This window comes from Manis pentadactyla, chromosome 19 (genome assembly GCF_030020395.1).
Source record: "Manis pentadactyla isolate mManPen7 chromosome 19, mManPen7.hap1, whole genome shotgun sequence".
Lineage (NCBI taxonomy): Eukaryota > Metazoa > Chordata > Mammalia > Pholidota > Manidae > Manis > Manis pentadactyla.
In genome coordinates this window covers 6,818,340-6,829,760 of record NC_080037.1, presented here as the reverse complement: position 1 = coordinate 6,829,760, position 11,421 = coordinate 6,818,340, and the positions used below count along the sequence as shown (strand labels likewise).

Below are 11,421 nucleotides of genomic sequence, written 5' to 3'. Positions count from 1 at the left end.
CATTTTAGAAAGATAACTGCCATGAGGGGAATGGGCTGAAAAAACGAAGTTCCAGGCGCAATCAGGAAAGTCTTACTAGGTGAGAGACGACAGTGGGTCAATAGAAGGGAGAGTGTGGATTGAAAAAAAAAAAAGATCGGAAATGGGGATAAAACAGGAATCCAAGATATTTCCCAGTGTTCTGACTTGGGCAACTAGGGAATTAATAGGCTATTTTCCTTATTGTTTGGGGAGAGAGAATGAGTTTTAGGTGCCTGTGGGCAATCCATTAGACACTTGAATAATGTGGGTTGGGAGGCCATAAGAAAGGTTTGGGTGTATGCGGCCAGTGTGTGTGAATATAGATGGCTATTCAAGCTATGGAAGTGGCAAAGATGGCCTAGAGAGAGAGAGCATTCGAGGGATGAGAAGAAGGAAGCAAGCCTAAAAGGACACTTAGAAGAGGCAAAAAGAAACAAAAGAAGGAAACCAGGAGAGATGTATCCAGGAAATTTATCAAAGTGTTAACAGATCAGGTAACACTTGGACTAAAATGTGTCCTTTAGATTTTAGACAGGCAGTGATTTTTTAGAAAAGTTTCAAAAATAAGGTCGGGTAGAAACCAGATTGAGGTAAATTGAGTGGTTGGACAGGCAAATGTATACAGGCAACTTAGAGGCGAGCAGTAGGGTGCAGCATGAGGCAGAATTCCAAAGAAACAGAAAGGAATTTTAGATGCGTGTTGGACAAGCCAGATGGAGATGTCCTAATGACAGTTTGAATATACAGATCTAAAAGGTAGGAGGGAAATACACTAAATGAAAAGGAAGTTTAAGTGCAGAAGAGTACATTGGGCACATTTACACAGGCATTGAAAAATTAACCATGAAGAGTGGGGCCTGGGAGGATAAAGCTTACACTTTTAATTTTAGATCCATCTTTACTGTTTGAATTTGTTTGGCTGTGTACATAGGTTACTTTTATAGAAAACTACTTAGAAACTCCAATGATGCATACACCGGAAATTCTGAATCATGAATATTTCAGTGGTAGTAGAAGCCATAGATTTGCATAAGCTCTCCAGAGAAGAGCAGAGGGCTAGGAAGGGTTCTCTGGAGAATTTTAAGATTTAAGGCTCAAGTAGAAGAAGAGTCTTCAGAAATCTTTGAAAAGGAATAGCCAATGAGGAAGAACAAAACCTGGGTGATAATTGTTACAGAATCAGAGGGAAGACAGTGTTTCAAGAGGATGGAAGTTGTTAAAACTGTCATATGTCCCCAGTTAGGCAGCTACCAGGAAATGTGCTTTCAGCTCGAGACCCAGGTTTCCTGGAAGCTTGGCACAAGGACAAATCCAATCATGAACCCTCCCCCAAGTATCATGTGGAATCTCCCCTCATGCTATTCCACCCTTATGTGTCATGGCTGCCAGTCCCAGTCTTTCCATGGGTCTTAAGTTGACATCAGCCAGTTCTGGCCCCCAAAATGTTTCTACACTGAAGAATGCTCCCTCTCCCACTCCTTACAGTGGCCCTGGAGCTGCCGTCAAGAAAAATCTGTGTTGCCAAATATGGTGAAGTTAAGGTAATGTAGGAGTATATGTTGGAGTTGAGAAGGTCAAGAACTAACATGCCATGGATTTTCCTAAAGCAATGCAGAGTGATATGAAGAATTTGACACCAAGATTAATCAGTGCTGAAGTTCTCAGTAAGCATGAGGGTTAAAGCGAAAATACAGCCAAGTGGCATATGCTTCAAAGGAGGAAGAATTTCTGAAAGAGGAGGAAAACTGGTCTGAGAGGAGCATTGGATAGTAAGGAGAAGGGTGATACCCTGCCACCTTTTCCTACAGGATGAGAGACTAAATACCTTCTACTGCTTTAGAAGGTTGAAGGGAAGAGGTATCCATTAGAAAAAGCCAAAAATTTCTACCCCACTCATTTCCCCCTCTATACACACTGGAACTGTGTTACTTTGTAAACAACCTCCCCTATATCCTCATTTTCTTCGCATATTGCTTCCTAACTTTTCCTAGATCTGACCTGATAGATTTCAGAACCAATAAGCAAAAAAAAAAATCAAGATATAAAAAAAGTAACATGAGGTGCAAATTTCATTCAACAAGCATATATATAGCTCACTATACACAACCTCAAATCACAAATTATTTTCAAGCACAGTTGGAGCATGTTAAAAATTGACCATATATAAGCCAAAGCAATCCTGAGAAGGAAGAATAAAGCTGGGGGGATCACACTCTCCGACTTCAAACTACAAAGCCACAGTAATCAAAACAATTGGACACTGGCGCAAGAACAGACCCATAGATCAATGGAACAGAATAGAGAGCCCAGATATAAACCCACACATATATGGCCAATTAATATAAGATAAAGGAGCCATGGATATACAATGAGGAAATGGCAGCCTCTTCAACAACTGGTGTTGGCAAAACTGGACAGTTACATGTAAGAGAATGAAACTGGATTATTGTCTAACTCCATATACAAAAGTAAACTCAAAATGGATCAAAGACCTGAATGTAAGTCATGAAACCATAAAACTCCTAGAAGAAAACATAGGCAAAACTCTTGAATATAAACATGAGCAACTTCATGAACATATCTTCCAAGGCAAGGGAACCAAAAGCAAAAATGAACAATGGAGACTACATCAAACTAAAAGGTTTTCTGTACAGCAAAGGACACCATCAGTAGAACAAAAAGGCATCCTACAGTATGGGAGAATATATTCATAAATGACATCTGATAAGGGTTTGACATCCAAAATATACAAAGAGCTCATGCACCTCAGCAAACAAAAAGCAAATAATCCAATTAAAAAATGGGCAGAGGATCTGAACAGACACTTCTCAAAAGAAGAAATTCAGATGGTCAACAGGCACATGAAAAGATGCTCCACATTGCCAATCATCAGAGAAATGCAAATTAAAACTGCAATGAGATATCTCACAAGTTAGGATAGCCAACATCCAAAAGACAACAACAAAATTTGGTGAGGATGTGGAGAAAGAGGAACCCTCCTACACTGCTGGTGGGAATGTAAATTAGTTCAAACTTTGTGGAAACAGTATGGAGGTTCCTCAAAAAACTCAAAATAGAAATAGCATTTGATCCAGGAATACCACTCCTAGGAATTTACCCTAAGAATGCAGGAGCCTAATTTCAAAAAAACACATGCACCCCTATGTTTATCACAGCACTATTTACAATAGCTGAGAAATGGAAGCAACCTAAGTATCTGTCCATCAGTAGATAAATGGATAAAGAAGATGTCGTACATATACACAGTGGAATATTATTCAGCCATAAGAAGAAAACAAATCCTACCATTTGCAACAACATGGATGGAGCTAGAGGGTATTATGCTCAGTGAAATAAGCCAGGCGGAGAAAGACAAGTACCAAATGATTTCACTCATCTGTGGAGCATAAGAACAAAGCAAAAACTGAAGAAACAAAACAGCAGCAGACTCACAGAACCCAAGAATGGACTAACAGTTACCAAAGGGAAAGGGACTATGGAAGAAGGGTGGGAAGGGAGGGATAAGGGGAATAAGGGGCATTATGATTAGCACACATAATGTAGGGATGGGGCACGGGGAAGGCAGTGTAGCACAGAGAAGACAAGTAGTGACTCTATAGCATCTTACTATGCTGATGGACAGTGACTATAATGGAGTATGTGATGGGGACTTGTCATTTCATGTATTGCTAATAGTAATATAAATTGGCTTAATCTGTATGGAGAACAATTTGGCAATGGTTAACAAAATTTAAACTGCACACATCTTTTGAGGCAACAGTTCTATAAGTATTTATTGCACGTGTACTAAATGACAAGACAAGGCTATTAACTGCAGCATTGTTTGTAGTAATGAAAGACTGAACACAACCTAATTGTCCATCTGTGAGGGTCTAGTTGAACAAATTATGGTAGATCCCTACAGTGGGATATCTGCTAAAGGGAGGGAGGGGGAGAAAAAAGAAAAAGAAAGTAGCTTTATATACATTAATATGGAACAGCCTCCAAGATACATTATTCAGTGAAAACAAGGTGCAGAAATGTGTATAGTATGCTACCATTTGTGTAAAAAGTTTTAGAAGAATGTATATGTGTGTATGTATTGGTATGTTCCTAGAATATATCTGGAAAGATACACAAAAAATTGCCAATGGGGAGGGGTCCCTGGGAAAGGGAACTAAGCAGCCAAGGAATGGGGTGAGAGGGAGACTTACATTTCACTCTATAGCTTTTCATACCTTCTGAATCTTGAGCAGGTACATGGATTACCCACTCTAAGGTAAATATTTTTGAACCACATGTATGTAAAATTTTGTATTGATTTTATCATTTTATAAATATTTCCATATAGCATATTATATAGAATTAATATAACAATGTTTTTTAGGAGCTTTCCCACCTTCTGTTATGAGTAATTATCTGGATAGTAACTATTAATATAATACTATTTTCTCTCATGCCTTCCTGGCCTATACATGTTCTGTTGGCCTAGAACTCCATTCTTCCCCTGCTCACTCCTTGCCGTCATATTCAATGTGCTTATCTGGTAGTTCCAGTTCAAATGCCATCAGCCTTACCCTATTCTCAAGGCATACTTACTCACACAGTGCTGGAATACCTCCAAAATAGAGATTTCTTATTTTATGGTAATTTTGTATTAGTTTCTCCTCCCCAAATACTATGTCTTTTCATTTCTGTTAACCAAATCCTCTAGCATCCCTAACCCTTGCCCTTATCTTACCAGCTACTAGGTATAAGGGAAGTCACATTAACAGTATAACTCAAAGTTCATAGTTCCAAAGTCCCATGGATGATATAAACACCTCTCAGGGTCCTGTGCACGCTTCAGCCCTTTCCGGGGACAGAGTTGATTGTCTCAAATGTGTTCCTGCAGCTCTGCTGTGCTTGGTTAGGAGCCACGAGTCTCTCTGTGGTTTCAGAAACACAGGTTCATTACTAGTAACTGCCTCTTTGGGGACCATCAATAGCCCCCAGACATCCCCTCCAAATACTGATATCCCACCTGCTAATTTCACATTGGCCTGGAAATGGTAGAAAGGCATATTAGTTGGTTAAGGATGTGATCTCTAGAGCCAGACTGTGCCTGGGATTGAATTCCAGTTCTACCGTTTGCTGGCTGATTGATACAGGGTCTTCTTTCATTTAACCTGACTGTACCTTAGTTTCTTCAAATGTAAATGAGGATAATGAGAGTAACTACATTAAGCTTGCTGCCAGAACTGAAGGAGATAATTTTGTAAAATGTTTAGGACAGTGCCTAGCACATAGTGAGAACTATATAAATGGTTAGATATTGTCACTCTTTTCACCAAGTTCTTTAAAGTATGGTCCCAATTCTCCACAGCATAACAAAGCCAAGTTATAATTTACAATATTCTTTTCTGAAGTCTCCAGGCAATAACCAAAGAGAAAAATTTCCAGAACTGGCCACCTATCTACACTGACTGTTTAGAGGTGGCTCCCACCCTGTAGTAGAGCCAGCATTTCCCTCACAATTCTGAGGTTACCTTCCAGCATAATGGAGACCAGAGCAGCCTCTTAAAGACCAGAGGGAGGACATTTTTCAATTCTTTCCCTAATCCAAGATCTATTTTGCTCAATCCAGTATTGTTTTTCCTTGCATCCCAGGAGCTACCTTTTCCCCTGATGACTGACAATAGGGCTTTCAACTACTGTCAGGGGCTCCCCATGTACCCAACTGTCCTCTCAAAATAATGGTTTGACATCAGTGCATTTCCCAGAATTAAGCTTCCAGTTAGTCCTGTCCAATTCCTTCTTATAGTTGTTTTAGGATAATGTGCATGAGGGCAAGGGCTCTGCCTGCCTTGTGCACTACTGTATTTTCAATGCCTCGATGTAGTAGGGACTTCATAAACATTTGCTCATGAATGAGTTCTTCCTTTGAAAAAAAGATGAAGTTCAGGCCTACATATTCTTTCAGTCTTACCTTCTGATCTCTTGTGAGAATTACATAAAGCAAGAATAAGCTAAAATAAACAATTCTCTAAAATAAATATACTGTACCAAGATGCAACTGCCTACAATAGAGGCAGCCACCATGTCTATAACAGAGATAGTCCTTTGTATTATCATACATATTACTAGCTCTGCTTTATTCAGTGGTCTAATAAGGTGATTTTCCAAAACAATTAAACAAAAATAAGATGCAGATTTAAAAAGACAGCTTTTCTTGTTCAAGGTTTTCATTTACTTTAAAAATATTGATTGAGCACTTACTTTGCATCAGGCAATATAGTAGTCAGTTTTAGAAATACAGCAGTTAACAAGATAGACACAAAGTCCCTATCATGAGCTTCCAGTCTTTCAAGAAAATTAAAGAATAAAGTGTGATGAGTGGTTACTATAGGGGAAGTGTTCTAAGGACTAGAGGTATGACTGCACTTCAACAGCAGCAGTTCTGCATTGACCATTTTTGTATTTTGAAATTCCAAGCAGGATTTTGTTTGTAAACCCGGCTCCACTACCACAAAAAGTTGAAAATTACTGCCATATTATTAATCAGAATTTCACCCTGAAAGCCTATTGTGTGAATGAATGAAGAGACATTGCATATATAGTTGTAATAACCCTATAAGCATTACTATCCTCTTTTTTTAGGTGAAAAAATGAAGTTCAGAGTTAAAGTAACTTCAATGTCTCTTCCCCCCAATTTTATTGAGGAATAATTGACAGATATAATTCTGTGTGTGTATAAAGTGATGATTTGATATACATATATGTGATGATTTTATATACACAATACATTGTGGAATGATTACCATGCAAGATAATTAACCTCACGTGGTTAACTTTTTTGTTGTGGAGACAATGCTTAAGATCTACTTTCAGCAGCTTTCAAATATACAAAACAATACTGTTAACTATAATCACAATGCTGTTCATTAGATCCTCAGAATTTGTCTTATAACTGAAAGTTTGTACTCTTCGACCAACAGTTCCCTACTTCCCCCTCCCCCATTTCCGAACTGTCAAGTCAAAGTCTCATTCCAATTTGCTACACTGTGTACCACACCACGGTTCCTGCACCCAAAAGGGAATAAATCTTTATTTCCCCTAGTAGATAGATCTCTACTGACATATTACAAAGCTTTGAAGAGATACCATCATACTTAAGAAACACAATGCTTTCCCCGCCAAATTCAGAATTCCATAATTCGACTGTTAATTCTTCAGGGCGAGACTATGCTTTGCTTCTCCATAGTTTCCAGTAATTACCTTAAGTCTAATACCCTTCGGTTTGATAGCTGCATAAGCCCCTGCTACCTCCGCCGGACTATGTGCAAGCTGAGGAAGCTTATTTTTAGCAGAAATATGTGAATCGTGCGTTTTAGGAAAACAGTGCCCGGAATCGTGCTTAGAATAGCCTAAACTTCTAAAACCCCCCAAGTTTGGGAAGGTGTCGGGAAAGGTTTTCTGGGATTTCTTCTCTGAGCATGAGCGGAAGTCACCCTTTAAGCAGTCTGCGGTTTTTTTTTTTCAGTAAGTGCCATTTCAGAAAGCAATCCATTCCATTCTGTTTTCCCCGCTGCACCCACAAGCAGGTGACCAGATGATAAATTTGTCTTCGTTACCAGAAAATAACTCATTCAAGGAAGTCTAAAGGCAGTCCAACTCCCCCTCTTCCCATAGTTAAGATGGCGGCGTCCTGAGCGTAAACTACGGGCAGCACCACTTGCTCGTTTCTCTTGCGCCCCGGTCCAAGATGGCGGACGAAGCCACACGGCGTGTTGTGTCTGAGATCCCGGTGTTGAGGACTAACGCCGGACCTCGAGATCGGGAGTTATGGGTGCAGCGACTCAAAGAGGAATACCAGTCTCTTATCCGGGTCAGTTGTGCTTCTTCGGCGAACCTCGTCGCTAAAGGGTTGCGGTAATAAGTGTCCTTAGGAACAGGCTCCGTGTGGAAGCCGCTTCCGGTTATAAAGTTTGACTCCTAAATTCATAGATATTGGACAATTGCGGGGCTGGCGGACTTAGGGACGTATGGTGGGAACGAGGTAGAAGAGACTCGGGCTGGGAGCTACAGTGGGGCCAGACTTTCTGGCTGAAAGCTCCAGTTATTTTAGGGATACCCTCTCCGGAGGGTGACGTGTCCCTTTGGTTCCAGGTGTTTGCTCTTCTGGATGTAGGGGAGGTAGTCAAGAGGAATTCCTGGGGCCCTACACCCCGGTCCGCATCTCTCTGCTCTTTCCTTCACTCGAACGGAACATATTCGAGCTGAAAATTCAAGTAGGTGTTAATTGTAGAGTTAAGGAGCTGAGCTGACAGTTAGGAATGAGCCATCTTCTCAGCTGATTTCCCTGCTACAGAACGAAAAGAAAGTTTGTCCCCTTTGCAATGGTCTCTGTTTCAAAGACCAGCAGCTGTCGTGCCGCATGTATTCGTTCACTAAAAAATATTTATTGTGCAGCTAGCGCCTAGAAAGGGGATCCAAAGATGAGTAAGTTGGAGCCTACTGAGGTAGACAGAAACAAATCGTTATGGTACATTGTTTAAATGGAGAGAGAGCAGGGGAAGGAGAGAGAAATTGCTAGGATATTTTGAGAGCTGGAAGTGAAAAGAGGCAATGCATGAACTAAGACTTAAAGGGTAAATGTCAGTCAGCCTGATAAAACGTGAAGGTAAAAGAAGGATATTCAAGGTAAAAGGGACAGCGTGAGCAAAGGCATAAAAGCTAGAAACAGCATGATAAGGTATGAAGAAACAAATATTTCAGAGTTGTTACAGCATCAAATGTGTAGCAGGGAATGGAAGACAAAGCTTGCCAGATAATGAATTTTATCCTGGAGGCATTGGGATACCTTTAAAGGATTTTAAGCTGAGGAATAATCCAGACTAGATTTTGGGTTTAGATCAGTGGCAGTAGAGAGGGAAATAGAATTGATAGGGATAAGATTGAAGGTAGGAGACAAGTCAGGTGACTGTCATTAATGCTCATGAAAGGAGGAGGGAGATCTAACCATGGCAGTTTATAGGGCAGACAGAGAGGAGAAGTAGATGTGAACTTTATTCAAAAGGTAAAACCGGCAGGACATCATGAAGGTTTGGTGGAGAAAAGGAGAGGGAGGGTCAAGAATGATTTCCAGGTTTTTGGCTTGGTTACCCGATTGAATACTAATACTACCACCAGAAATGATGCAGTGGAGAAACGGGTCTCAAAGGCCACGGAGAAAATGCTGAGTTTCAGGTACTACTTGTGACATGAAGGTAGAAATTTTGGTATACAGTTGGATACTGGAGTCTGAAGCTCTGAGAAAAGGTCTAGATTAAAGATAAAGATTTGGACAGCATCAGCATGTGGGTGCTAGGCAAAACCAGGACTGTATGAGGTTCTCTAGGGAAAGAGTATTCCGTAAAACTAGTTGTGGGCTGAGGGCAGACACTGAGAAGTGAGAAGAGAACCCAGGCGATATCATCAAGCCTTTTGTACCTGCTAAATTGAGTGGGACCCAACCATTCTAATCTCTGCTCTGGGTAAGTCCCCTGCTTGGCAGTGTAGCTTTGTCTTCAGCTTCGTTTATGTCAGAAAAGTTGGGTAAACGTACTGGGAGAGAAAGTAATCATATACTTTTCATTTGAGGAAAGGGGGACTGCCCTTGGTCCCAACTATCCCCTCAAAGACCTCATTCTCTGCTTTTAGTATGTGGAGAACAACAAGAATGCGGACAATGATTGGTTCCGACTGGAGTCCAACAAGGAAGGGACCCGGTAGGCAGACCCTCTTGGGCGATGTCGGGGTGGGAATCTTACATGGCTTGAGCATTTTGGTGCCCCAAAACCCACTGCCAGGCCTTTCCTCGTATTAGCTGTCACTAGTCCCACACAGGTCCAGAGTCCCCAGTTCCCATCCCATGAGTCTCCCAGGCTGGTTCTCTAAGCCAAGAAGATGTCATTTGAGTTTGAGAAGCATGGACAAGCTGAACTGAGGTATGGTCTTTTATTACAGGTGGTTTGGAAAATGCTGGTACATCCATGACTTCCTCAAATATGAGTTTGACATTGAGTTTGACGTGAGTATGATGGAGTGGGAAATATGGAGGTTAGTAGAAGTGGGGGAGTGGATTAGGTGATTGTTAAGCTCAACTTAGCGGGGCACAAGAAAACTTTTTAAATGGGAGGGAAAAGCTGAGATTTGAAGCATAAGTCATAGGTACTCATCTCCATGTCCAAAGTCCTGGTATGTACATGCTGCTTGGGGAATTCACTGAACATTACAGTTTAACCAAGAAATGTGTATGCCTGATTAGATTAGTTCCTTTCTATACCGGTTTTATTAAAGCATGATGATTCCTACAGATTCCTATCACATATCCCACTACTGCTCCAGAAATTGCAGTCCCTGAACTGGATGGAAAAACAGCAAAGATGTACAGGTAGGAATGAACAGAAGGGAAAAAGTCAAAGAAGGCCTTAGGGAAGAACTCTGGGAAGCAGGAGTTTTCCCAGAGTCTGTTGGCCTAGAGGGGCTCCAGACCTCCCTCTGCCAAGCCTGGAGAAAATACTTAGCTGACCCTGTTCTCAAGTCTGATCACTACTCATCTTCCTGTGCTCCCAAGAGGCTGCTATGCTTTATGGTAAACCTTACATGTCAACACCTTCTTCCTCTGGTCCCTCTCATAGGGGTGGAAAAATATGCCTGACTGATCACTTTAAACCTTTGTGGGCTAGGAATGTGCCCAAATTTGGACTAGCTCATCTCATGGCTCTGGGGGTAAGTTTGGGATATTTGGTATTTAAGCGGGGGAGGGCCTAGGTCCTAAGCAGTATAAGAAAAGTAACTGAGAGTAAAGAAGAACTAACAGTGTTTCCCTCTTGGACATGTTCCCCCAGAATCTCTGTAGGAAGGAGATTCTGACGGAACAAGACAGTTGACTGGTTGATAGTAATCTCACAGGGTCTCCCTTGTATTGCAGCTGGGTCCATGGCTGGCAGTGGAAATCCCCGATCTGATTCAGAAGGGCGTCATTCAGCATAAAGAGAAATGCATCTAGTGAAGGATCAAGCCACTGAGGCAGGACAGAGGGACCTTTGATAGGATATGTTCCTGTTTGCCTGTGCACCACTCTTCTTACTAAGCTACCTGCTTCCCCCAACGCCCCTTCACCCATAATTGTTACTAAGTAGCTGCAGCAGGCATTGCTGTAACAAGGACAGTAACCATATTGCTACTGAATTTCTAAGTGAGGCTACACAGGAAGGGGAAAAGACTGGGGCTTTGGAAAACCAAAGGGCAATTTTTATCCCTTCTCTAGGGTGGAGCAGCATGAGATCCTGGAGGGATAGGGGTGACTGAAAGTGGGTACATAGTCTTTTTGTTTTCTGAAGATAACTCATCAATAAAAGCTGCTTCCTCTTGTGG

General features: G+C 41.3%; 1 protein-coding gene across 2 annotated transcripts; it reads left to right on the top strand.

The window, feature by feature from the left end:
- The first annotated feature begins 7,725 nt into the window (after positions 1-7,725).
- Positions 7,726-11,418, top strand: UFC1 (ubiquitin-fold modifier conjugating enzyme 1). Of its 2 annotated transcripts, XM_057495116.1 has the most exons (7): positions 7,730-7,888; positions 8,170-8,291; positions 9,703-9,770; positions 10,009-10,072; positions 10,359-10,435; positions 10,683-10,773; positions 10,976-11,418. In XM_057495116.1, exons 1-7 carry the CDS (start codon positions 7,846-7,848, stop codon positions 11,051-11,053), a joined length of 543 nt encoding a protein of 180 aa, XP_057351099.1. In that variant the 5' UTR covers positions 7,730-7,845; the 3' UTR covers positions 11,054-11,418. The 2 variants fall into 2 exon arrangements, with proteins under 2 accessions (XP_036778680.1, XP_057351099.1); XM_036922785.2 differs by lacking the exon at positions 8,170-8,291 and having other exon boundaries at positions 7,726-7,888.
- Positions 11,419-11,421: the final 3 nt, after the last annotated feature.